This window comes from Aphelocoma coerulescens, chromosome 3 (assembly GCF_041296385.1).
Source record: "Aphelocoma coerulescens isolate FSJ_1873_10779 chromosome 3, UR_Acoe_1.0, whole genome shotgun sequence".
Classification (NCBI taxonomy): domain Eukaryota; kingdom Metazoa; phylum Chordata; class Aves; order Passeriformes; family Corvidae; genus Aphelocoma; species Aphelocoma coerulescens.
The window spans coordinates 8,530,332-8,558,130 of NC_091016.1; the positions used below are offsets into that span (position 1 = coordinate 8,530,332).

General features: G+C 39.2%; 1 protein-coding gene across 5 annotated transcripts in view; it reads left to right on the forward strand.

Annotated features, from left to right (window-relative positions):
* MACROD2 (mono-ADP ribosylhydrolase 2) overlaps positions 1–27,799 on the forward strand; it is an 893,560-nt gene that overhangs the window by 489,643 nt on the left and 376,118 nt on the right. For all 5 annotated transcript variants that reach the window (XM_069009015.1, XM_069009018.1, XM_069009017.1 and 2 more), the window contains exon 6: positions 19,463–19,584. In XM_069009015.1, the coding sequence (XP_068865116.1) occupies positions 19,463–19,584 (122 nt within the window). The remainder of the gene's footprint in view (positions 1–19,462; positions 19,585–27,799) is intronic.

The following is a 27,799-nucleotide window of genomic DNA, read 5'->3' on the forward strand; positions in this document are numbered from 1 at the left end:
CATTCCTCTGCTAATCTCTCTCCACATCATATATTAGATTCCATAACTGGTCCATAATTTCTACAAGAACTAACAGATCGTCAGACACTTGCAATAAAAGTGCTGTTTCATTCCAGTTGACTACACAGCACAGTCATACAGCCTGAGTATCAAAAAGCTTTGAACTGGCTCATGGAAAAGGGAGCAGCAAGAAAACGTGCCGAAAATGCACCATGTGCAGCAGAACTGCACTTTAGTCCAGAGCTGTGAGGGGTAAAATACTGCACCTTTCAGCTAATAATCTGCAATCCCATTATCTCTGAGCCATGAACTGCATTGTTGGTGATGTACAGGCTGGATTTCCTATCTACTCTTTGTACCATATATCCAAAAGTTGGCACTTAATTATGTTGTCCAACAGTAGATCAAGTTTTACAACGGCAACAAAGGATTAAAACAGTTTTATATTGGGGACATTCAGAGGATAAACAGTTCTGTGTTATAAGAGGAGACGGCAGTCAGCTGTGTTACCATCTGGGAGAGAAACACTGAAGTGCTATTAATATGTAAACCTTTTAGATTTTTTTGTTGTTGTTTTTAGAATTGGTAACATTCCTAAAGAACTGATTAGAATTCTGTAGTCAATTCTGGTGCCAAAGGATGCTGCGAATAGTATTATAGCAACAATTAACATGAGCACAACTATCTTCTCATTTGTTTTTAAGGTGTCTTCTTCAGACACTAGAGCAGCAAGGGTAACATCAGATCAGGTTTTGTGTATGGCAATAAATCCACTGTGTTGCATAAGCACTCCATTTGCCATAGAAGAGGACAGTGCAGAGTCTTCTCTATCTCAACAGAACTTATCCATATGTATGGCAGTTACTCTTTCAATTCAATGTGGTAATCACTTAAATATCCTAATTGGCTAATTTTATTATTGCATTCACTGCTAATGTGCTAATTGTTTTATTTCTGGGAAAGCTGTAAAAAATGCTTCTTGATATTGATTTATTTATCTTCTGCTCCATTTAGTTTTATTACAATATGGTTTGATTCCATTCTGTATTTCAGGAAATCATTATCATACATAAATATTTTAGTGAAGAAGGGTAGGGGAAGAGTAAAAAAGGGAGAAGAGAGATAAATACAAGGTAGAAATTTCATTATTAAATTAATTTATTTTGTGATCAGAACATGTTTGGCTGCATTTCATTCATTTTGTTTCCTTGCAATAAAACACAAAAATAAAAAGCCAATCAGTACAAACTCTCCAGGGTTTTACTGTCCTGGATTCTGGTCAACATGGCCCAATTGCCTCTTTACTTTCTTGAAAGCATCAGCCCTTTGAAAAGGCTCATACAGCTGTGCATAATCGCTGAGACTCTGCACAGCCCTGGGCTATGGAAGGCAATTAGCTCCCCAGAGCCAGGATGCTTTCCTTTGAGGGAAAGCAGGGGAGGAACCGCTTCTCATCAAGATGATACCAGGTGAAGGTACAGAAACTTCTAAGTCCCATCTGGGAAGTCCAGCTCTCTCTGTACCGGCAGAGATTCATATAATACCAATTCATCTGCCTGTTTGCTGTACTTTTGCTGTGCTAATTATTTTGATGGCTGTGTTAGTGTCTCCACAGGCCAGTCCTGACACTTTTAGGGGTGAAAAGCAAGTAAATTCTAAAGATAAGTTTCAGTTCAGAAAATAAAGGAATGCTTATGCTTAAACTTTAGCCCACGCTGGGTATAGGTCTGCAGCATTTTCCTCCTTTTGCATTTACTGGGTCAAAACTTGGAGTAAGACCCATGATTTTGTCTCATCAGTTGTAGGTAATTCTAGAAACTCTATTCAGCTTACAGCATTTGTGGAAGGCGCACAGGTTTATCTTGATTCAGAGCTATTAATGACTATCAGTATGGTTAATAGCTCATTCTTTTCTCTTTCTGATATGGGAGAGGAAAAAACGTGCGTTCTGACCTCTGTAATTTCTCTCTTTTGTTGCAGCACACCCTAAACTCTACACACGCTTAATTTCTAAGTAGTCCAAATCTTCTGGTTTTGAATTTTCCTTTTAGTCATGGAAATAAGGAAAGAATTTGAATTCACTGAACCATGAAACCATTAAAGAATCAAATACAGCGTTTGGAAGGATCAGCTGGATAAAAACTAGACTTGAATATCCAAATAGCAGAGAATGCTCTTCTTAAATGCTCTCTTTTTAAGAAGTTATCGAATTGGAAAAAAGTGCCTCTTTTTATGAGAAGATATATTTGGCAATTTTATAACTTACTGGTTAAAATATACATTTTTCAAGTGTGGTGCCTGTTTTCTTATCATAAACATCCCCTTTACATGACCTTAGAGATGCCTCATTGACTTTCTTGCAGTCAGTGGACTTTCCATGTCATCCCAGATGACCTTCAAAAATCCTAAGACTTTCTCTTTTTAAGGGTTTTTAGGTTCATTCTCTGATGTAGATATTCCTCCTCTCTCAGAAGTCCTTTTCAGCACTAAAACATAGTGTTAGGTTTTCCTAGAAGTCAAGGAGTTTTGGGGTAAGAAGTTTTCAGGATTAAATACATTGTGTTCTGTCTTGCTAACTACATTGAGCACACTTCTATGCATTGTTTTTCTTTATCATTGTGTCTTTTAGTGAAATATGTGGGGTTTAAAATCTCTGATGAAAGGATTTGGGCGGGGGTGCAAGCAAGTTCACTCCGAAGGCTATTGAATCTTTTTGAAAAAGCTTTCTGTGGCCTTTAGCAAGACTGGAAAACTAGTAGAAAGGATGCTGTTCAGAGACTTTGAAATAAAGGTGGGTGCCAACAAGACTTTCATGAATTTTAAAGAACCTTTTACCTGTCTCTCTGTGTCTGAATTGCATTGTAAGAAATATTTGCTTCCATAGGAAGCAACTTTGTTTCTACTCAGGGCTGTATGTTTTATGTGTGCTATCTATTCTTAATAAGAAGTTTCAACAGTATGTGCAGCTTACATTCACAGTAGCCATCTATCACTTGAAAGAAGGCTTTAATTAACAGAACCCTAATTTTAATGAGGTACTGAGGCATGATCTTGTAAATTCTGCAGCACAGAGAATTGCTTAGTTCAGGTTCACTCATAACAATCCTTAGCATCACGGTGTGTTTTATGACTCTTTAACAGATTTTGATTTTAATCTAGGAACCCTTTCTGGAGCAACCGTGTTCTTTACCTTGTAAGCATATTTTGAATTAATTGTGTCAAGTTTTTAAAGCATAACTGTTACTTGCCTTCTAATCAAAATGTCTGGTATGCCTGAACTATTCACCCTGGGTCTTCAAGGGGATTCACTGCTCTCAAATCCTTTCCAAAAGCATCTTTGCTGCAGTACCTAGGCCAGGGTAGGTATTATTTTTGCATAAACCACTCACATTAACAACTGCAGCAAAGTAAACACATTATGCCATTTCCCTTATCTTCTCCTCCTGTGACTTCAGGAATGTGTTGTGCAGGAGGAAAGGGCAGTTTCAGTGGCATGGTTGATGCCCCGGCTGAGATGCGCTAATTTAAATGTGCTGCACTTGACACAAAACCAGAAGGTGGGAAGTGAGGCATCCTCGCATTTCTGTATCCTCACATCTGAGCTGGCCCATCGCCGGTCCACGACTGATCCAAAGTGACAGCAGCACGCTGAGCTGCTTTAACCTGTAACAAGCTCTCCCCGCTCCCGAGGGGTAATTCCAGCATGCTGAAGACAGAAAGACGTATCTACAAGATCTCTTTCTCTGTAAATGCTACGTGGGGCGAAGATGGTGGCTCTGCAGCAGTGTGAAAATGTTCCCTTTGTGGGAGGGATGGCCCTGGGGCAGCAGTGCCTGCTGCTTTCCCTGCTGTTTCCCAGAGCCCTCGCTAAGCAGGGCACGTAGGGGAATTTAAGAATGAATCCCTGTCTGAAAGGGTTTTTTTCCCCCTCTTTTGAAGTATGATCACTTACAAGAAGCCATTCAGGTTGTTGTGAATGTTTTTTTAATGGAGACATTGCAAAGACAGGGCTCCCCCATGGAACCAAGAATCAGAAATGTTGAAGTAGTTCCCTGACAATGGAAATAGAGCACCGTTCTGACAGATTTTAAGCATATGACAGATATACGGCTGTTTATCCATAGCAAAAAACCTCAAAGCATGGGATACACTTTTACAGGTAATAATCATGCATTAAACTAAATTTTTTTTATTTCATAATCCAAATGGCCCAGTATTTAACTGGAGTTTTTATACTCTTTTGGACCTTTAGTGGTATTTTTTAAAAAGACTGAGTAGAATCAAAAAAGTTTTGGGTTGGAAAAGACCTTTAAGACCATCTAGTTCCAACCCCCTTTGCATGGTCAGGGACACCTTCCCTTAAACCAGGTCGCTCAAAGCCCCATCCAGCCTGGCTTTGAACACTTCCAGGGATGAGGCATCCACATCTTTTCTGGGCAACCTGTGCCAGTGCCTCACCACCCTCTTAGTGAAGAATTTCTTCCTGATTTCTAATCTAAACCTATCCCTTCAGTTTGTAGCCATTCCCCCTCTCCTATCAGTCTGTGCCTTCTTGTAGCACCCTTTAGGCACTGGAAGAGGCTCTAAGGTCTCCCTGGAGCCTTCTTCTCCCCAGGCTGAAGAGCCCCTCTCAGCCTGTCTTCAAAGAAGAGGCGCTCCAGCCCTCTGAGCATCTTCATGGTTCTCCTCTGCACTCACCTTGTCCACATTCTTATGTTGGGACTCCAGTTCTGAACATAGCACTGCAGGTGGGGTCTCACCAGAGCAGAGGAGAGGGGCAGAATGCCCTCCCTCACCTGCTGCCCATTGGTGCTTTGGATGCTACACAGGTGGTTTCTGGTCTGCCAATGCACATTGCTGGGTCATATTAAGTTTCTGCCCCACCAATACCCCCAGTTCCTTCTCTTCAGGGTTCTCATTCCATTCTCCACCCAGCCTATACTTGTGCTTGGGATTATGCTGACCCGTGTGCTGGAAATATATTTTTAGCAAATGGATATGTTACTTAATATCTTACTGATTTACTAATGCTATGTGAGCACATAACACTATACCCATCTCTATACTGCCAGCATTCACACTTGAAGTGTGGTCTTCTGTTTGCATTTTTAAAAAATGTGCATTTCATAACATTGGAGTTCAGCATAATCTTTCGACTTCACCATCAAATTCTATTTCATATTATCAAGGATCTCTACTTCCAAAATTTAACTGATGCTTTTGTTCAAATTACTGGTAACTTGTTTTGTACTAAGATCAGAAAACAGTGAGAACAATTTTATTTGAATCTAAGTAGTCTTCCTATTCAACGACTGTTGAAAGAAAACTTAAATCAGCATTCAAATTACTATTCAGACTCCTTTTTTTAAGTGATGGTGCATTTTCGTTGTCTTGTCCTACTCGTGATGGGAATGTAGAATTAGACCTTCTGGTATCTGTGGTTTGTACCACAAATAAATGTAACTCTACCTGACTTGTTCATCAGCTGGTAATTGAGAACATCAGCAATGGTTTCCATTTTAGTTGCAAGCTCCAACAGTTTTGTTTGTGGATTGGGTTTTTTGTTGTGTTTTTTTTTTTCTCCAGAATTTAGCGGAAGTGAATGTGCATTTACTCTGGAAATCCCATTTCAGGGGATGTTATTAGGAACTCTTTTTCGGAAGCATCAGTGTGTTGTTCTTGGACCTGAACCCTTGCTGAACACTAAGAAGTACTCAACTAGTTTTTACAATCTGTTGTCCTGTAAAGTAATAAATGGCCCAAATTTTCTACACACTAATTAAAATTCCATTTCTCATGAATTCCTTAATTGAGAGCAAGTCATTATGTGCTTTGTTGATTCTTAAGTGCAAAGATAATTGCAATGGGCAGCATGAAAGTGGTTTGATTATTGCCTGTCGACTCTTGTGAATTCTAATAGGTCTAATTGCATAGCATCAATTCATCATCTCAGCATCACTTTTTATTATTAGCTCTCTGAATTGTACTGTGCTCATAAAGAAGTGTAGTAGTGTATCAAGGATGACATGGTACCTGGCCTATTGTAATTTTCCTTCCTTTCCTAATGTTACTATTGAAATTAGATGTTTATTATATGGTCCCCCTTTGCAGAAACTACTTCAAAATTTGTCTCCATGAAGAAAAGGATACTGTCTTCCTCTGAATTTGCATTTATAATTTCTCTGCTAAATGATAGTCAGTCCTATTTTTTACTTCTCTAAATCGTTCCCATAAATCCTGACCATAATGTGTTGGCTACGAAACATCTATCAAAAGCTTTATGACAGGGTTCTTTGTTATTGCTGAACATTGTTTAAATGATGAGGACTCTAATGAGGTGAAGTTCCTAACAAAGCTTCTATTGGCTGAGAAGCAGGGAAAAGGAGCACTTGGTTGTATTAGAATTTCATTCTGTGGGAGTCTGGGAAGGAGGATTGGTTTTGCGGGGTGTCCTTTTTTTTTTCTTTTTTTTGTCCCTAAAGCCCAAGGGTATCAGTTTAGAAAATCTTGAAGATGGCTGAACATACCTAGAGAGGAACGCACAATATTTTAGCTAAAGGTTATGACTTTCTGGATCAGTAATTTTTAATAGGATTTACCGCAAATATGCAGAAAAATCCTAGCTTCTGTGAAAGATGAAGTTTCTACCAAGCCAAATATTTAAATTATAAACCATGAACACTATCAGTACTAACATGGGGTAAAAGCTTCCTTTTGAGTTTTTTTGAGAATGAAAAGATACCTTTTTGCTTATGCTAAAGCTTTGCCTTTTTCTAAAGCTTTAAAGTATAGTGAAATCATCATCCAAGATTCCTCATACTTGGCCTCTTCCATCTGGTACTATTTACAGACTTCTCAAACAACAGCCACCAACAGCCAGTGCTGCAAAGTGATTTTCCAAGCCATACAGCAGCCCAGGTGGGTTTTAGCACTTGACTGATGAAGCAACTGGATTTACCTTTTTCAGTGTGTTGCTTTCTACACACTGTGTGGCCCAGGATCCACGTTGAAAATACTCCCGTATGTAAGGTTGGGTGGTTTGCACAATTAGTATCAAGCATTTGGCTTGCTTTGGAAAAAAAAGTGCAGTGGTATGACAGGAACACATGAAAGTACATGTGTTGTGTTTGATTTTCTTTTCTGCTGTCTTGCCCAACATGTTTTTGCTTGCTTGACTGTATGTTGCTCAGCTGGCAAGGTCAGCCAAATGGTTTGCTGCTTCACGTGCTCCGATTTCTAGCACTTTGTGAACAATAAGAGCTGACATTATTCTTGAAGCAATCACTTTCACTGTGAAAATACCAGTTTGTCTTTCCAACAACTCATGCAAGGGGAAAATGGCACTGTGAAGTACAACTTTGCACACGGACTTCTAAAAAGTCCCTCTAATCCTCAGGCTGGTGTTCAAGTGAATAATGTGATTTTGCAGACATTTCTTTTCCTGGAGAAACAATGCATTGAACTTGTGGGCACTGCAGGTGGCAAAATAACCATTTGACCTCAATAGCAAGTCCAATAAAATTGACAAATATTTTTGTCAATATGGTTTCCCAGAAATGAAGCAGTTCCCTTCAGCAAAGGACATTGGAAATGGCGTGGTTCTGACACTGGTTACCCTCGCAAGTTTTGCCATCTCCTGTTAGGTTTTTTTTTAAAGGTATTGCTGCCATTTCTAGCCCTACTCTTTCTGGTTCCCAGTTCTTAAAACCCAATATCCTTTCTGAGCAACTTGAGTTAGAAATTCTCCACTGGTGATTATTGTGAAATGCTTGTGGCAGGCTAGTGGCATGCTACAGTATTACTGAGAGCATAAGTAGACTTTATTTACATCTGTGTTTCCTTTACAGAAAGTTGAAGATCAAGAATGTCCTTCAGCAGCTCTTTTAGCTCATTACATGACTTTCCAGAAAGTTGTTTAAGTACATTTTTCTCAATTGAGCTGAACAAGAGGTGACACCAGTTTTTCTCCAAGGGCTCTTCCTAGTGACATTGACATGGAGAACATTAGCAGTGCAATAAGCCTCAGCAAGTTGCTAACAGTTCACTTTGCAATACATTTTTATCTTGAAAAGAAAATAGTTTCCCTGTTTCTTATTTTGGTATGTTTGTTCACGCTGGAAATTCAGCTGTTTACATCTTACACTGATGCAAAACACTCTCAAGATGTTTGTCAAAGCTTGTTTTTCACTTGGAACCACAGGAGCATTACATATTGTGTGAAATATCATACCACAATTTTTGCTAAATACCCTTGTTGGATGCATTTCATGTTTCTACTTAACTTTTTTGTCTGCCAGTGATTCTGAACATTTGTTGGAGACTTTTAGCTCCTTTCCACCTCGGTGGTGCTTACCAGTGTTGTTGGTGAGCTGATCTGTGTTGTAAGCAGGCAGCTTCTGTAACCCAGCCAGCGAGTAGCCTGGCTGAGCTGGTCACAATCCATGGGAGGGTGTATATGCCTTAATAACCAGTATTGCTCAGTTAGATGTTGTGATATGAACACAATCCAGAGAGTAAATGGAGTAAAGATGGAGTGGCATTTTCTTGTCATTTTCTATTCTCTCCTTTTGGTGTCTTTCTGAGCTGGAAGGCTGAAGAGATTAGATGATTTCAGTGTGATGCTTGTGGTATCTGTGAAAGCTCAGTTCTGAAAGAAAACTGGTAAAAGTACTAAGGGTAGAGCACCATGGCCAGGCGCAGCCATATTGGTTTCTTTGTCCCCTCGCCTGCCGTGAGTCACATCCTGCTGCCCTGTCAGCGGAGGTATGAACTGAAGGGAAAATTGTAAACTTGAGCCCATATTTAAGGAGTCCTGGGAACAAACAAGATGTAACAAGTCGTGGGCTGTGCCCTGTTGGCACTGGGCAAAGGCTCTGGTCAGCTGCGTGTGTGTGGAATGAAGTGGTGTTACCGCAGTTCTACCTCCATTGTACCCCTGCTCTCTCAAGCAAAATGGCTGCTCTCAGTCTTGATTCAACACTTATATTTACTTAGTTCTGCTAAAACAGTAGTTGGATTTATTAACAATATAAATTAGCCTCTTTTCTCTTTCCGTTGGAAGTATTCAGAGAAGCGGTAGCTGTTTATTACAAAGCATGCAGGTAGCAGGGTTGAAGCACTGAAGTTCTTCTCTAAATCTGTTATTTTTTTTCTCTGTTCCGTATCTATAGCATAGATAGTCTGTCTATAGTCTGTGCAAACACATGTCTTTCTATTCCCCTCCTCCCTCTAGGATCAGGCTTGCGTGTGCTCTGCCTCCATCATCTGCTGGGTTTGCTTTTAGGATGGATTGCAGAGCACTAGATTCCAAGTGCTAATACTTGTCTCATTGCCAGCTGATGAAACTAAACTATCTTTCAAACTAGAGAGCACGTCTGGGGAAGAGGCAGGGGGAGAACGGTCAAAGGAATTTATCTTGGCATGTACAGCATTCTCACAACTTGGTGTCTGGAATATGCTGATATCAGGAGGGTGCTTTACTGTGGTTTCAGCCACCTAAAATGAAAATACAGGTGATGATAGAAAGTAAGATTCCTGTCCTAGGCAAGAAGTCTTATCCAATGGTTCAAAGAGCTGTCCCGTTACTTCACTTGTAACACCTATGTAAGGCAATTAAAGTGGCACTGGCAAGTGGAAATTTAGCCAGCTTTTAAAAATGAGTTGAGCTTACTTTCAGGTGCTGCATCATATGTCCCTGTTTCCATTGACTGTGTTTGACTGAGTTGGGGATAGAGGTGGCAATAGTAAATTTAATTTTTTCCTCTTTTTGTTGTTTTGTGATGGACTCATAGGTGTAGCAAGGAAAATCATCTCAAAAGGAACTGACTGTAGACAAAGATCTGTTAAATTCAGGTTGCTAAAAGTACAGAAGAGAAATACTTAAGGTCAAGTAAATTAAAGACTTTTTCTTGTGAAAGTAAAAAGGTAGTAAGAGTGAGATTTTCCAGTGATGCCCTTTAAAAGGTGAAATTATAAATGTGCATTCCTTCATCCTGGAGGTATGCTCTCATTTCCTTTGCTGTTGTTTGGATCCTTGTTACCTTTAAGCAGTAGTCTCACCGATTTCTGCGCGATTGCTCCCAAGCTTGGAAGCAGATTGCCAGTGTGAAGCTATAATCACTGTGTTTATTGCTATGAGGAAAATACAGTATTCTCTATATAGAATGGAGTCCTGTAGCACAGTTCAAATGAATCTTCAGCTCTGTCTTTTAAACTGGGATTTATTGTATTTTTAAAAATATTTAATGGTTTCAGTCTTTTAATTTCTAACCTTCTCCCCTGTTTGCATCCACTTGGATCTGAGAGGCTGCACAAGGCTCTCCTATCTGTATTGCAAGAGCTGTATTTTATTGTTTGTGGCAAGGGAAGTACTGAACTTTCCTTGCATGGTTTCCGGTGTTCAAACTTGCAAGTTAATTAGGCTGATTTAGCTGCCACTGGTTTCTTTCAAAGATACACGGAGAACCTGTAATTTTATCACCTTTTTCTGTTCTTAGAGAAGACATGCAAAATCCTTAGCAAAGCATCTAATTTCTGCTGTGAGGGATATGTAGGTTAGAGAAGTGTCAAACAAAAAAGATGTGCTCCAATTTCTGAAGTGAAAGAAGTTTGTTTATCCCCAAGAACACTTATAGAAATAGTAAATGAAACAAACAAATGTGGGTAACTTTTTGTAATGTGCTGCCCTTAAGGAACAGATGCACCAGTGAAGCTATGAATATAATAAATTTGTTTTTGAAACTCTAAGTCATACTTTGCCTCTTGAAGAAGCCTATAAAACTTGCTATTAAGGAAACAATTTTTCCAGTGTTTTTAAAAACCCTTTTACCTGAAGTGATCTGATTAAAAAATTTGTATCACTTCAATGGGCAGATAAAACCAGTGCTGGCAGTTTCCCCTCGTTTCACCTGAGGTTATTCTGCTGCTAATGTGTGATTAAGGGTTGTTTAGTTTGGTCTTCTGAAAACTTTCTGCTATAATCACCAGTCCTTTCAAGTGAAGATCAGTGTTTTGTAAGCTTTTATGCTAATATTCTTAAATCTTACATGAAGGACATATAATTTGAGTGATTCAATATTTTCATGAGGGAAAGAAAGCCTTGAAGTATTGGCATGGTATCTGGGGATCTGTTTGTATTTAAGATGTCCCATGGCCATGGTAAACATAACATGTTGGATTGTTTTCTTTGTTTCTTGGGATGTCTTCCTTTGTTTCAACATCCCTACAATGAACTTGACCGAATAATAAAGAACATTTTAATAAGAAATGCTGGAAGTTATCAAAACAGAATTTGCACAGGAAAAATCCTTACAATAGGAAATAAAGAGCTTTTGCTATGGCTTGTTGGTAAATTATCAGAGCACTCTCTAGCACTGTTCAGCACTCAGAGGAAAGTGTAAGAAATTTAGTTCTGAGTATTAATCTTTTCTGGAGAAAAGTAGTCTGGTACTATGTTTTGTAGTGAGGCTGAGTGAGGTTTTTGTTGATTTTTTGTGAATGGTTGGGTTTTTTGTTTGTTTTTGGTTTGGTTTGGTTGGGATTTTTGTTTTATTTTGTTTCATTGTTTTTTATTTTCCTCCTATCCTAAAGGGTATTTATGCTTTAACTGTGCAATACACCAGCAGAGGTATCTAAATTCACTTCAACAGAACTGGGTTGGTCACTGAGAACAGATGAAGTGTGACAAGGGGTCTATGCTTTGAGAAGCTGAGACCATACATTAGCTCATTTCTGATTTTTGTGCCTCTGTAATGAATCCAATTCTAAAACTAGAACTGAAGTTAGCTTAATTTTTATTACTTGATTTATGTTGCACATTTTTCGGGGTAATATTTGCAAGAGTCTCTACTGAATCAAGAATCAAGTGGGATTAAATATCCCTTGAATTTACATGGCTGGTGTTACATCCTTTACCAGGCTGTGGATTTTGGTGTAAAGTTTTTGTGGAACGGTAGACTAAAACTCTGTCTTAGTGTCTGAAGAATAAATACTCTATTTAGGGCAATCAAGTTTATTTTTGAGTGTTGAACAGCCTTATCAAATGAATTAAACCCAGACTTGCTCACGAACATCTTTTGCTATTCAATATAGTGAAAATAGAGAATCGTTGTGGCTCATTCTTTCCTATGTGAAGCAAACATAAACCAAAAGACAGATTAGGACATTTTTGTCCATAGCCTTGTCCACTTGCAAAGAATAATAGTCAGTGAAAGGTGGAGAGCATCACTTGGGTCAAGGGGGTCGCTTGGTATGTGTTTCATGAGCCACTCAATGAGGAGGGTGCTTGGCTGAGCTATTTTGCTGCTACAGAAAATGAGGTTTGCTCTAGTGTGTGGAGGACAAAATCTGCTTGGGGCAGCATAATTTCATCTCTTCTGGTATATTAAGGTCTTTATTTGGGTGGGAAGGAGGGAACAAGGATAACATTTGAGCATTTCTGCTGCAAATTCTTCCAGTAGAGATTAAAAAAGAAACCAGAAATAACAAGTTGTGAATGTCATAATTTCATGTTCAGTCTTGTCATGTTCATTTCATGTTCATTCATATCACACAATGGATATCCCAAGTGGAGCCATTGCCTCTTAGCTCTACATGTAGGTAATTATTTCCATGGAAGTTGTGGGGCCGTCTGTCTAGCCGCTGCTTTGACATCTGTCATCGTGGCACTAAATTGCTTTGTAAAACCTATTACTTTGGGATATAGTATAGTGTCTCTTAATTGCACCACTTGCTTCTCCTGTCTGAACAGAGCCTACTTTTGTTTCCGTCGTTAATGGTGAGGCCCTGATGGCAGAGCGATGCTGTAAGTTCATTGATTGGAGGGGAACTGCTCTGGGATTACACAGACATACTTGGGCCTTGTATTTTATGACAAGCATGAGTGCCAAAAAGGCCTGGGCTTTGACTTGTGTGACTTAATTCTCTGGCCGGCTGTTGAGGCAGTGGTGTAACCATTGCAAACAAGCTCTCTGTGTTTTTCAGCTTCCTACGGATGCTGAGCGGTCGCTCTCTGCTAAATGCAGGCTATTGAGTGTAAACTTCTGTGGCTCCCCAAAGGATCTCTCAGGCTCGGCAAATCCTTCGCCTCTCCCTTTGGGAATATTGTTTTCTGACTCTCTGTGCTGTCTTGTAGTCAGGATATACGTCTAACCCACGATGGGGGATGCTGGTTAATAATTTACGATAAATATATTCTTTACCTTTCCTTGGCAGACAATGCCATTTACATGAAAAACGGGTTAAATATTTTACACAAATGACTTCTAGATATTGTAGCTTTTGCAGCTAATGAAAATTTTTTTTGTGTTCACCCAAACCAGCTAATTAATTACTGAAGGCAGCTATAAAAGGTACAAAGTTCAGATTGAGCAGTGCTTATTGCCTCAAGCCTAAAAACCTGAGACTGGCTCTTAAACTGCTCATAAACACAATATATACCTATATGAAGCAGAGAAATGCTTTTGAACTTAGGGTTTGTATTGTATGTAGTCACACACAGCATTCCATGATTTATAAAAGATGTCTTACATTTATAATATTCAGCTCTGCTAATCTACTTTTAGAGACACAAAATTAGACTGTGGTCCTGTGGGATTCATTTCAGCTGAATTTAAAATTAACAGTTGTTTCTTGCACACTGAAAATGCACTTTTTATGTGCAAGTGCATGTAGCTAGAAATAGAAAATGAACAAGCTGAGCAATTTGTATACCAAAGCAATAGGCTGTGCACATTCCCGAAGAATAGGGATAGCCCGTAGGTATGAATATCTGGAGGTAATTCCATTTGCCACCAACTGAACCTCAGCTATTCCTTTTCAGCACCAATATGGTGGGTGCCTATTGTGTAAATCAACCGATAATATTTACAAATGGAGCCCTTAACACTCTGACTTTTTATCAGATTTTTTTTAAAATTCAGTGGAGCACACAGTGCGGTACCTTCCTTCTTGAAATTCATATGGTTCCCGCTGTGACTGACAGGGTACAGCTTCATTATGCAGTTGGCTGGATGGGCCGATTACAGCTATGAATGTGTAAAAGGGGTGAATGAGAGAAATGTGTAATTGATTCTGGCTGTGGTTCATTAATAGTGTGAATGCACCACACTCACATCTGTAAGGGAAAGAATCAGAGAAACTTATTTGTACTTTTTCAGTTGTTTGGAAAAGCTCACTGTGATAATATTTTCGCCATCTAGTGTCACATTTTCAAAGAACAAGGCAAGAGTAAATTACATTGAAAGTAATTTACGTCAGTCCTCCAGGTTGGTTTTTGAAGCACAGTCACTTCTCTCCACCTTTTTCAACTGGCAGTAGTTGTGTTTCATCCTTGACGCCATGCTGCTCTGCCATTTCTCCATAGCAGTGCAGTTAAAAACTCATGTGAGAAACAGCAAGTTAAGGTGTATGGATTGACTTTTTAAAAAAAAAGACCTGAGAAAACAAGCCTCATTGGCCTTTTATATATAAAATTTGTACTTTACAGCAGTTGTAGTTGTAGTTTCATTTCTCCTTTCCTTATAAACACTGTTTTAAACCAACAGCTTCATTAGCATTAGAAGCAGTATGATCCACTGCTGTGGCCTGAATCCCAGATGAGGATATACCTTTCTTGTGGGCTCTCCACCTCAGTGTACTGTTAAAAATGTAAGCAAAAATCTCAGCTCTGTGTACACAAAGTGATTTATGAACCCATGGACTGCAGCTTTCTTTTTAATGAAGTTTCCTATCAGTGAGCTTGGCTGGAAGACTGACCACAGTAAATCAGCAGCTTCACAGCAGTGCTGGCAGCTTCAGTTGACATAAAAGTTAAAATACTACAAATGTGTGGTGTGTGTGTGGTTAGTATGGCATTCTCTGAGTGATGACTGTTTCCTGTTTTGATCTGTTTACTTGGTTTTGAAGATCAAAAAAACATGTTTTGGTTTTTGGGAAATGTTTGCATCCCTTATGCCTGTTTGACCTCACTGAGAAGTTGTTGGACCTGAAAGGGTGCAGACGCCACAAGAACAAACAGGAGCCAGCTTTTCCAGCCAAACTAAATCTTTTTGGAGTTTCTCTACATTTCCCTCAATTTAAAAGCCTTTAGGTGATGAGTCCACTTTGGTTTCATGCCATTGTGGCCACAGTGTACCTTCAGACCATGGTCATGCTCATCCCCACGGCTGGTGCTCCCACCTGACTTGCTGCTGCAGTCAGTTTGCCTTCTCTGGTGAAACTCAGTCCTGTGTATGTGTCCTGTGACAATCCTTTACTGTTCTGTTTTCCTTCAGAAAGGCCGTGCTCTTCCCCAGGGTGGATCCTTGTTCTGGCCAGGTGTGGAAGGTGCCACCTAGGGCTTGCACATCCATGGTTGTCCTTGCCAGCAGTGCTGGAAGTTTACATTTGAGGCTGGCTGCTGTAACGGGTAGGCAGAAGAGCAGGGCAGCAGTTCTGCCCTGAATTTTCTTGTGGACAACTGTCTTAGATCTCCCCTATGGCACATGCTCCTCCATCCTCCAGCTCTCTGTGGGGGATAATGTGTGAGTGGAAAGGAACTTTATTGTTACAGCCAAGCTTGAGGTTTGACAGTCTTTGTTGATATATTAAAAATAAATGGTGCTGCTTCAGCCTGTGAAGTCTGATTCTCAGGTAGTAACTGCATGGGCTGAAGGAGAGGGAAGATCTGGTTTGTTTCTGGTTTGTTTCCTTTATGCCTGTGTAATCTCAAAGGGTTTTTCCCGCCTGCAAACCTTAAGGTATTTTGGAATAGCTTGAGCAGAATAATATGTAGTTTAGGAAATATATGTTTTACTGATTTTATTGACAATGTACAACAATAAAATTATTACTTCCCTGTTTGTCTGCCAACCATAAAGCACTGGCATATTAGTAATGGTACTCTGCTAATAAAATCTTTATCACGTGTTTCAGAAAAATAATGTGCCTAAGAAAAGCATTTCTTTGCCAATAATATGCTGCAAACAATTACAATATTTGTGATATTTTATAAAACAGTTCATAGAATCATAGAATGCTTTGGATTGGAAGCAGCCTTAAAGATTATCTAGTTCCAAAGCCCCTGCCATAGGATGCTTCCCACTAGATTGGGTTGGTCAGGGCCTATTCAGTTCATAACCGTCTTCTGTGTCCTGTCTAAAGAGCCACCTATGATGGAAAAATTAAAACATAAAAGCTAATAACTGCATGAAAGGTTGCCTATTTACATGAAGGGTCTGGTGCAGTAATATAGGATGGCTGACAAGGTGCTATGAAAATGCTAAATTGGGAAATTCTGAAATAAAGATGACAAAAACATTCTGAATTTATTGAGCTGCGGCTTAAAACTAGTGTTTAATTATGAAAGACTAAATGAATGTAGTTAAAGATTTAGTGAGTGAAATGCATCTAGAAATTATACTGTGGGAGTTTTATATAGAAAGACCCCAGCAAGAATTTGGTACTTGATCTGTTCCCCAAAATTCCTTCTTGCCTTTAAGTAATCAGTGAATAATTTAAGCCATTATACTTCCGCTTTCAAGGAGCTGCACCTTGAAGTGCAAGAAACTCAGCCTTAGCCAAAAGAATGAAATGTTTATGATTCTTTTCTTTTGTTATTCATCCTTTACACATTCTTTTCAAGTTAGTTTTATAGTTGTTCCTTTATTTGCTTGTTGGCTGCTGGGCATTGTGAATTTGAAATTCATCATGATAGCTCTGATCTTGGTGTCTGTAAATGTAGAGTGAACTTGACTGAGATGAGACTCAGGAGTACATTCCTTTAGGCTGGAAAAGACCTCTAAGGTCATTAAGTCCATCCTGTAACCCAGACTGCCAAGTCTAATGTTGAATCATGTCTCTGGCTCAGTAATTAAAGTTCACCTGTCGTAAAATAAAAAAAAAACAAGAGAAAAAAAGTCAAGAAAAGGGGCTTTTTTTTCCTTTCTCTGAAGTTGCCAGCACTTCCAAATAGAAATGCTCCTTGGAATGTTTTAACCTCCAGGAAACTGCTATAGTCATGAACAGAAATTACAGTCTTTGCTAATGAAAGTACTCACACAACCTTATCTCTGCACACAGAAGCAAATTTTAAACTAGCTCTTTCCTTTTTTCAAGTCCTTTCTTAATAGTTCTCAGTTTATGATAGTACTTAAAACACATCTAAGAGTATAACTCTTTTCTGAACTCAGAGGTTGTTTTAGTGTCCTGCTGTCATCTTGCTCATCAGTGGATAAAGGCTCAACACCTACTTGATGGTTCAGTTGTAGGGAGGGTTCTCTGGAGTCGCTCTCTGGCAGCTGTGACATTCAACAGAAATTATCCAATCTGTCCATCTTGTTCCTGCAACTGGAGAAAATTACTGTGATCAAAATGGAAAGAAGAGTACCCAACCTTTTATTTACTTCCCAGGAGGCAGGTTTTCTGTAGCAGTTGGGAAGTTCAGCTGTATGCTGGTTTGAGACAAATTTGGAGGAAAATATCCTCTGATAGAAGGCAGGTTAGAGCCACCCCTCCCCCAGCAGGTTTGGGGGAAAAAAATTTCTTTGGAGGAAAGTGAAGGAAAAACCCCTATTTATTTAACAAACACATGGGAACAGAATAATAATGTTAAATAATAAAACCTCTCGCTGTGGAGAGAAACCTGGGAAGATTTCAGAGTCCTTCTGTAGATGTGGTCTCTCTCCTCCTCCTCGGAGCTGGGTCGTGGGCCCACTTCTGGGGCCTCAGTGGAAAATTCTTCCGATGTGTTCTGATGTTGAACCAGTCCAGAAGAGAAGAAGGGAAAAACTGAAGTCCCAGGAAAATGAAATTCAACTCTCTGTCTCCCTCCGGAGAAAAGGAGCTGAAAGCTGGCTGAAAAAAAGAGAAGGCTGCTTCCTCTGCTCTTGCTGCTGCAGAAGCAGAGGAGTGTGTATGTGTGTCCTTGAACACCTGCTTTGAAAAGTCCGCTCATTTTTTTTCTCTCTCCCTCCTCTTGGGCTCAGTTTAAAGGCACAGAAAGGTGCAAGATTCATTTCTGGGCATAGAGTGGTGATAGGGGATATAACATCAGGAAGTCACCCCAAGACAAGCTCTTAGAGGTTTCAGTTTCCATCACAGTGAATTCCTCAGCATTTCTGGGCACTGGAAATCAGTTTTTTTTATTTCCTGATATATCAATACTCAGTGGCTAATGTATAGAAAAATTTTTGCATTTTTCAGAACATTACGGCTCAGCATTAAAACCACCTTTAATGTAGCAGAGAGCAGGACTTGACAGATGATGTCTGAGTTAGAAAAAAAGACAATGTACATTTTAATGTTAGTTTGTCCATTTTCCCTTATGTTTTGGCATATGTTGGATGGAAATCATCAAAACCAGCTTGGGCAAAGAATAACGGTGTTAATTCTGAAGGATTTGTGAGTAAATTAAAATATTCTGGAGTGTAGCAATAGCAGATGTTGCTTGGAAACCTGACCCAGATGAGACAGAAACACAACTTAAAAGGGGACAAGCAGTACTGCAGTCGAAAGTGTTGGCCTAGTCCCTGTTTGTGCAACATTGAAAAGAAATAAATAAATAGTGCCACTGTTTATTTCTGCTATATATTATAGGAAATTAAAATGAAATTAAAAAAAAAAAAGTCTGCCACCATAACTCATTTTATTATGTTCACATGTATGTACATGTATGTACTATAGAAGAATGATGTTTAAAAAGTAATTGTGCTTCATAATAATGGGGGGATAGGAAGGGGGGAGATAAAAAACAATCATAGTACCTTTAAATTTGTAGATTTCTTTTCAAGATTTTTTTACTCCAGGCTCTTAAATTCATTTTTCTTATAGCATTTTAGAGACTTTGATTGACTGCAGCATCTGATTTTGATTACTCCAAAGGCATATACCTAAGATGACTGTGCTTAGTCTATTTGCTTGTTATAAATTTCTTCAAACAGACTACTTTGTTTTGTTGAATGGCATCTCCATCTGGCCTGATGTGAGAGGAAAGCACATTTTTTGAATAACCAACACATTCCTAAGTCACAGCTTTTCTTCTTTTCACATGTTTGCTGAGGAAAAATAAAGATGACCTGTGTATCGCCAACGATGTGCTGAGGGTCTGTGTAGTGAACTTTCCCAGTGAGTGGACTTCGAGTGAGAACAAGTGTTTCAAAGTTCTACAGTATTTACAGTTGTAGAGGCTGAAGATTTAGAGGATTTCTTCAAACCTTTCATCTCTCCTGCATGTGCATTGCAGTAGACATGTAACAAGCATTCATTGTATTTTTCTCATTTTCTCCTTTAGTCCAAACTCTTCAAAGTTTAACCTTTACTGATGTATGTTTAATTATCGCACATGGGGATTATGATGTGTTTTCCAGTTAAATACATTTGCTTGCATTGTTATTCATACCATTGTGTATAGCTACCATACCAGATTGAATTGATGTGTGATACAGTAGCATCTTTAATGTTTATCTTCTTTTTTTATTCACTGCAGATGTGATCCATACTGTTGGGCCGATTGCAAGAGGCCATCTCACCGACACTCATAAAGAAAACTTAGCAAGTTGCTATAAATCCTCTCTGAAACTGGCAAAAGAAAATAACATCAGATCAATCGTAAGTATCGTGAGAGAACACACTGTTTTTTCTAATTTGGATCTTAGTTTCCTTGATGTGGAATAATTATGATTGTAAGCTTCCAGGTATATTTCTTGTTCTTTATGATGCGAAAACCAAAAAATTTAAACATTATTTGGCCAAAACAATTGCTATGGCTAAGCTTATTTTAGGAGTCAGGAAAAGTGTGCCTGGTAGTAGGAGTACAAACAGCTGTCTCATTAAAGAAGGAAGGAAGCTGGTCCCATAGCTTATTCTTATACTGTATTGAAAACCCTAAGAAGCCACTAGTCAGGAGGATAACTGCATGCAGTATACCCACCTAAATAGCTCAGAAGTGACTAATTTGTTGCTTATTCTACCCATTAATATTTCTTCCTAAAAATAAGGGTATTGGTCAATTGCCGCTGGTTCTAGCACCCTCTCACAAAAATCGATCATAAAATAGCCTATTCTATGATATTTCATTGAACTATTTTCTTGGTTTTGGCAGCAAAACTTCAGGAGGAAATGCTCTGGAGTGAGTGTCTCCTCCGAAGGGAAACAGGCCTCCCCTTTTCCTCCACCAACAAGACAAGTGGGTCACAGCAAGTAAAAGTGGAAAAAAAGCAAACTGTTTATTAACACACAAACAAAACCAGGTATAACAGGGGGAAAAAAAAACTCAAAATACAACAAATTCCCAGAGAGGGAACAGACACACGGGCTTGGACCAGCAGGGTCCCCAGACCAGCGAGGAGGGAAGGGAGGCAGTGAGGCAAGGGGAAGGGAAGGGCAAAAAGAACAAGAAAAACCAACAGAACGTTTTTCCCGCTAGCCAGAACACAAAAGAAACCCAAAGAGCAGCACAGTGCTCCTGGCACATCCCTCCCGAGCCCTGCCGAGCCCCACAGAGCCCCCGAGCCGTTGGGCCCAGCCCTTTGAACCGACCCACACTCGGTCCTGTGGCCCCGGCCCCCAGGGCCATCGTAAAGGCTCAGCGTCTTTGGACATTGAGCGGACGGTTAAGGAATAAAGTGGCCTCATAACATCACCCCAGGACAACTATATAATTCTTGAACTTGAAATCCATGGTATGGTTTTGTACCTCAAAGTGCCAAATTTTCAAAGGCCACAGAGAAAAGGAGCTTTTCCCTTTCCCGCTCCAGAGATTTAATTCTGTAGCTCACACCACTGCAGCTTAAGTCTTCAGATATGCATAGGTTAGTTCCTTGTAGCATTCTGAGCCTGACTTCACACTTTTGGGGTCACTTTGGCTCGTTATATGATAGCACATATGTTTGGCAACATGAATGAAAACATACAATCTTAAAAAAACATAAACTGCACCAATGGTGTTATAGGAGGGTGTAATATATAGTAAGGGAAAGCTATTAACACTGAAATATCACAGATGGAAAATAAAGCTTTTTGAGGAGAGGGGAAGGACAGTTTGTAGGGCTTTGAATCCAAGTTAGATATACCCTTCAGAGCCAAACCTGATGAATATCACTTATTTCTTTCTTTTTGGTGAGAGCTGTGCTCTTCAACACTTTTTGTGCTCATGACATCCACTCTCTGCTTCTCAAAATGATGTCCAGCAATCCCTCTTTTTGCCATTATACAAACCATTGTGGGGTTTGTTTCTTTGGTGGGTTTGGGGTTTTTTTTAATTCTAGGCATAAAAATAAGAACTGAAAACAACCTTAGGTTGGTGGGCATGTTTTGAACCCTTTTCTGTTGCCATTTAAACACCCAAGGATGTTCATGTCCTGCTGTGATTCTCATTGGAGCCTGTAACAGCTTTGTGCAGTTGCTCCTACATCCATCCTTGTTTCTGCCTGCACAAATACAGGCTTTTGGGACACTCAGGTTAGTGTGAATAAAGTTCCTAATATGATGTGGGAACAAGAAAATAGAATAATAATTATGAAATGGTGTAAAAAAGAATATTGAAATAACAAAGGAAAAACTTTAGTAGGCATTGGTCAATGCAGGTAATGCTTGTATCTGTAAGGAGTCTGTAATTTTTAGGACATTCTAGGTGGTAGCATGGTGTTTAACATGGAATAATTAAAAGGAATTGTACTCATGGAAACTAGCCTGATATTTTAATAAGAAAAGATAACCACAGGAGAAATCATCCACAGGTTATTTCCTTGCTGGTTAAGAGTTGTTGACTGTGCACCTGTTTGAGATAAAAAATACTCAGCACCCAGACTTGCAGAACACAGCTGCACAAGCTGAACAGGAGCCAAGAGCCATTCATTCATACCATAGCATTTAGTAGCTTCGCAAGCAATATGGATTTTAAAGTCCACATGACAGATCATAGACTGTTCTGAAAAGCCCTAAGTCCAGTGAATTCAATGATGCCTTGGGAAGTGAAGGCTACTTGAGTGTCTGTCCTAATGAACAAATCAAGCCTGGAGAAAAGTAAAATGTATAATTCATTCAATTAGGGAGCAGTAGATTTCTGTGAGTCTGAAGGCACAGAATGCAAAGTGTAAGTGGGTTTCACAAGATCCAGTATAGTAGGCATAGAGGGAAAGGAAAGAAAGTGAATAAAAATATCTGTAGATTTCTGAGGCTTGCAGAGACCCGATAGAGGGAGCAAAGGATTCAAATTGACTCAAACAGACAACATTTGAGTGTAGACTGGATTATGGCAACAGAAGTATTTGCAGTACAAAGAAGACAGACAGAAATTGAGGGGGGGGAAAGGTTACCCATGTAAAATGAGCAGAGAAAATCAGCTGTGCTGCTGGATGGCCTATTTTGGCTTCCTCTTTAACAAGAAGTTTAAATAAGTGTGTGAAAGAGAAAAACAAGGAATTTAAAAATAGATAATGAGTTAAAGCAGGAAAAGCCCTATATTTATGACTCATAAATAAATAGGTATTGGTGATAGCAAGTTGCAGTATGCTAAAGGAATTAACTAAACCAGAGAGCATTGGTGCACTAGCAATTGTAATAACTGAGAAGGAAGCAGGAAGACATTAAAGGATTGTAACTGCACAGATGTGTTACCTTCAAAACAAAGGACAGTAAGTCTAGAAATTCATGTAAAAACAGGAAAACGCCCGACCACAACTGAAATTATTTTGAACGTGAATTGTGTCAAAGGAGTTAGAATTGCTGGAGGCATTATGAATAGAGAGTGATGATGAATGGCAATATATTGAGCTGGACCAAAGCATGCAGGGTGACTCTGGGTGCACCACTAAATGCAGTTTAATTTAACATCTTAATGATTTTTGAAGAGTACATGAACAGCTCATTAATTACATTTACAAATGATACTACAATAGGCAGTGTTGCAAACACTAGAAAAGGACAGAGATATATGATAACAATTGATTGGAGTCTGTGAATATAACCTCATCATCATCCACTCCAGTACCAGAAGGGAGTTTCTGCCTTTGTTGCAATGGAAGAGAGGTCAGAAATGGAGCTGACAGCTACAGAGGAACTCAGCACAGAAATAGATGGAGTAGCATCTGGTAGGGAAAAATAACCCAGTTCACAAATAGTCAAAGTGTGTCAAAAAACCTGCACAATGAGGAAATGGTCTTGAATAATCAGTCTCAAATTGGATGTACTTAAAGCAGTTACTTGTTTCACTATTACATATTGTTGATCTGCCTATGATGAGAAATGATGGATGCCATAGAGATTGTATTTCAGTTCAAAGTGGACTGGGGAGGACAGGAATAGGATTCAAAATAGACCTAAACTCTCTTACACGTATGTGTATGTAGTAGTTTTACACACTGAGGAAGGGAAACAATAGCCTTGAAATACTGTGTGAATTCTGAGGTGCAGCATTATGGAGGGAGAAGAGAACAATATCATTGTGTGTATGACAACAGGGCAATTGTGTGGTGCAGCTGATAGTAATTTAGGTTGCGTTCACATCCAAGGTGTCCAGGTGTGGATGAGAGCAACTCTGGCTAACTCCTGAGGGAGCATGATATCTCATCTGATCATGTTATCATCTTGGTATCAAAAAAAAAAAAAGGTGGGTACAACTGAAAATGAGATGAGGGAATGTAATGAAATGCCAGTCAGAGTGATTGCTAAGGCTCATAATCCACCAGCAAGCCCAGCTGTGGGTGAGGATCTGCATAGCCATTAAGGCAGGAAGAAAAGCCTCAGGAACAAATTTGATCATCCACATGATTGCTCAGAGAAATCACACAGCCCCTGACATTTGTCTCCTGAGCCTGTTTTCTCAAACGTTTTATATTCAATATGAGGTTTCAAATGCTGTATCAGCTATTTTGTACAGAGTTAGTCTCTCTCAGGTCATCTGCTCCATCTGCCTTCTAGGTTGCTGAAGTTTGTGTTAGTGTTTGTCCTTGTTATCTTGCATTCCCAAATCCACGCGTTGCTTTTTCCTCACTTGTCCATGTAGCTGTGCTCCCTCTAGGACACTTGAGCTGCTGTCTGACTATTTGTGTGGTCAGGCAGGGTGAACCTTTTGTATTGGATAAGTCTTATTTATACAATCCTCTGTCTGGTGAAAGAGGATACTTGAGACGGGTTTCTGTTTATCTCCACTTAAGCTGAATGAGAGAAAAAATACTTAGGGCAATTCAAAGAGAGTAAAGTTAGCATTTGAGCAAATTAATTTTCTTAAATGTTGGGAGTTATCTCTTAATAATAAAAACTTTCTATTTTGATGTTGGTCTCTTTTGCACAGTACTAGGGATTGCTATCATGCATCAACTAAATCTCTGCTGCCTGAAACACTGGAAATACATTACAGGTACCAAATCTTTACTGAAAGAAGATATAGTAAAAAATAGTCTAATAGATGCTTTTTCCCCCTGTTTTTCTGTACTGGTTTTCTAAGTAAGAGCTTTACAGGCCAATTAATTGTTGGGTTATCAGGCAGACTCGGGGAGTTGTAATCACTGTTTTCAGATTTTAAATTGGTCCCCTCTTTACACAGTCTTTGAAATTATTTACTCTGTATGCTCCTAAGATTTCATGGGACCTCTCATCCTGCTTTTCTTTGCATGCACTGCTTTGAAGCCATCTGATACCCTGGAAGCTTTCTGAACATTAAACACTTCCCTGCCACCTATTTCATTCAGACTTAGCTTGTGGTTAAAAAAATTTCAATCAATTGCTGTCAGTCAGAGCCAGGATTGCAGTTAGACAGGGACTTTATGAACTGCACAGAAAATATGTAAAGATGGTGTGTGTTGCTGTGGGTGGGATCCAAGCCAAAAGAGCTGCAGTGTGTTTGCAGAGAAGAAAAGCTGGTGCTGGTCCCTCACTCAGAAGGCAGGGCAGGCTTCCTCCACAATGGTTAAGGAAATGGAGGAGTTCTGTTTGGGACTACAACTCTGCTGTTGTTCAGGACTGTGTTCGGAATTGCAGTCTTCAGGAACACTTCATGTTGGCAGGGGGTGAATTGTAAAGCTTTAACAAGAAGCATTTCTTTAGCCCACAACCTCTGACCTCCACTTCAAGGGAGAATTATGGGGGACCAAAAGGGGCAGGAGGAAATCCTCTAAGAATGTGGCTTTTTGAGTTCCAGAAGGAGCTCTGCTTATCACCAACAAATGTATTAACAACATTATATACAAAACACAGATTTTTTCCTATTGGTCCCCAAAGTTAGGTAGGGAAGAGCTCATGCAGTTCTAGAGTCTTAGTAGATTAGCTTTGCTGTGGCATTAAAAAAACACCACACCAAAAAGATCAGTCTCTTTCTGCCTGGGTGTTTGTGCTGTGAATGCAGAAAGTTGTCCTGCTCCAGGGAAAACCTGTTAGCTGGACTTCTCAGAACAACCAGACTGCTCCTCCTGTCTGAAGTACATGAAAAGGCAAAAGGCCATCTCAAAATATCTCAGCAGTGAGGGCCTATTCAAGGGCTGACTTGCTCATCATCAGGTCGAGTGGAAAAGCCATTGCTTGGTGGTGGGATGGCCAGTGACCTGTAATGATGGGATATTTCTGGGAGAGTAGGTTGTCTCATTGGGCTCTGAATAAAGTGTGTCCCTCCTGTGCACACAGCTTATACTGCATTTTTGGGAGCTTTTTTACAAAAGCATGTTGAATAGGATCAGGACGTGCTTTTTGAAATCCATGTTTTGCCTCCATTTCTGGGGTCTTCCGTCACTGTGTACAATGCATGATACTAGCTGTGCATTTGCAGGGGCTTTACAATTAGAGTATTATTTTAGGCTTTGTTAGATAAATACTTCTTTCATTTATAATTAAGTTAATCTACAGGGAATTTCAACATGTATCCTTTTTGTAGGTGTTTTTCGTAAACAAGAGTCATTTAATTATATTTTGTCTGATTAGCAAATACAAATACTAGTATAACTTGTACAGAAACACAACTTAATAATTTGTACAGAAACACAATTATTCAGAGCAGCATATGAAAATACATCAGGAAAGGTACCTGCCACTTACCTGTTTCTAGCACTTAAGAAACAAACAAATTTTTTCATTGTCTAAAATATTTGTCTCCACCTGTAATTAGGGATTTTAAAAATAGCTATGCACCAATATTCTTGGTATTTGTATCCACTTTCAAGAGGAAGCTGTACTTCTGCTAGGATGCCCAGTTTCATTGAGCTTCATTTGAGTGGAGACACGTTCAGCCTCTGTGATGCCTGAATCTTCAATTATAACTCATAGACTGAAGTTTTCAATATCTATTTCAAACCCAGTGTGTTCTCAGCTCCTCCTGTTGTAAATTATAAAATTCATGAAAGAGGAATTTTGTCTGAATTGTAGGAAAATGCTTAAAAAGGTGCACTATTGTGTATTGGTCTAACAATTTGGTTTGCACCCTTGCCTTTACCTGTCTTGTTCTCTTATGCTGTAGAGTTATGTTTTAGGGAAAAGTAAAGTGATTTTTTTATTATTTCCAAGGAAACTTATTTCTTGCTGAGAATGTTGCCATAGCAATGAGTTCTAAGTCTGAAATTCCTACAGGTTGACTTTATCATCTTGTTTTCTGATATAGATTCATATCCATCAATCAGAAGAGTTGCTTTGGAGGGAAATTTTCACAGTATCATAAATCCACTTAATTTGTTTCTTCGAAACACTTGTTTAACTTCTAAGCTATGATACAACTGATGTTATGTTTTTACACTCAGTTTTCTCTCCAGCTTAGCCTTCTTCTTTTTTTCCCCCTTTTTAGCTTTCTTTTCTTAGATATTTTCCAGATAAGATCCTTAAAAATTAATCTACTTACTACTTTTAAGTTTTTCAGTTTGCTTAATCATCACGTTGGCATCAAATGAGGGGTTTGTGATCTTTCCCTGTGGTTCCAGAAATTATTATAGTTTGCCATACTTTTCTTAATCAAAGGTGAACCTGCTGCTTTGTTTTGGATGTGCTTCCAACCATTTCTTCCAAAATGATCCTGGTAGATTGACTTGCAATCCTGTTTCTTCAGTAAGGGTATCATTAAATGAGATGTATTCAGTGAGATCAAGTGTAAATTGCTTCACCTAAATAGAGATGCTCATTCAATTGAGAAAGGCTGAGGAATGATTGAAGCACTGGTCAGAGATTCCTCAGAGAATAAGCTGAAGTTTGCAGTGGATCATGCACTGGAGGTGGGGTGAGAACCTCACACTGGTATGGGAAAACCAAGAAAGGAGCAGTTATGACAACTAAACAGGAAAAATTGTGAAGATACCTGTTGTGGGCAAGACAGTGTCTTAGCCAGAAATGGAGGTAGAAATATGCTAGAAGTAGAGTGACAGTGAAAGGATTTTAAGCCCAGAGTAAAGAAGACTAAAGATGAGGAGAGGAAGATAAAAAAACCCTAATACATAAAAAACTACTGAGGAGTAAAAGTAAATTTTTGTCTGGGCTGGAGACAGGACAAGAAGAAACAGACTGAAGTTATAGGACTGGACATTTAGGTTAGAGATTATGAGTAATTTCCTAACTGGAAGGTTGGTAAAACATTAGGAAAATTGCTTAGGAAAGTTGTGGCTTCACCAGTATGTGTAGGTGGGCCATCACTAGCATTTAAATTTTGATTCTGCTGCTGTGTGGTTATATATGCAGTATATATTTCCTAGGAGGAAGTGGATTTGTTTGATTTGATGCTTGAAATGTATTACAGTGTTTGCTTACTATGGCTAAGAGTGGCAGAAGCAGCTCAGAGGGATACAATGATCCATTGTGAATATGTTTTACAGCAAGGCACCACACAGAAATTACTTGTTGTAACAGTGATGATGGT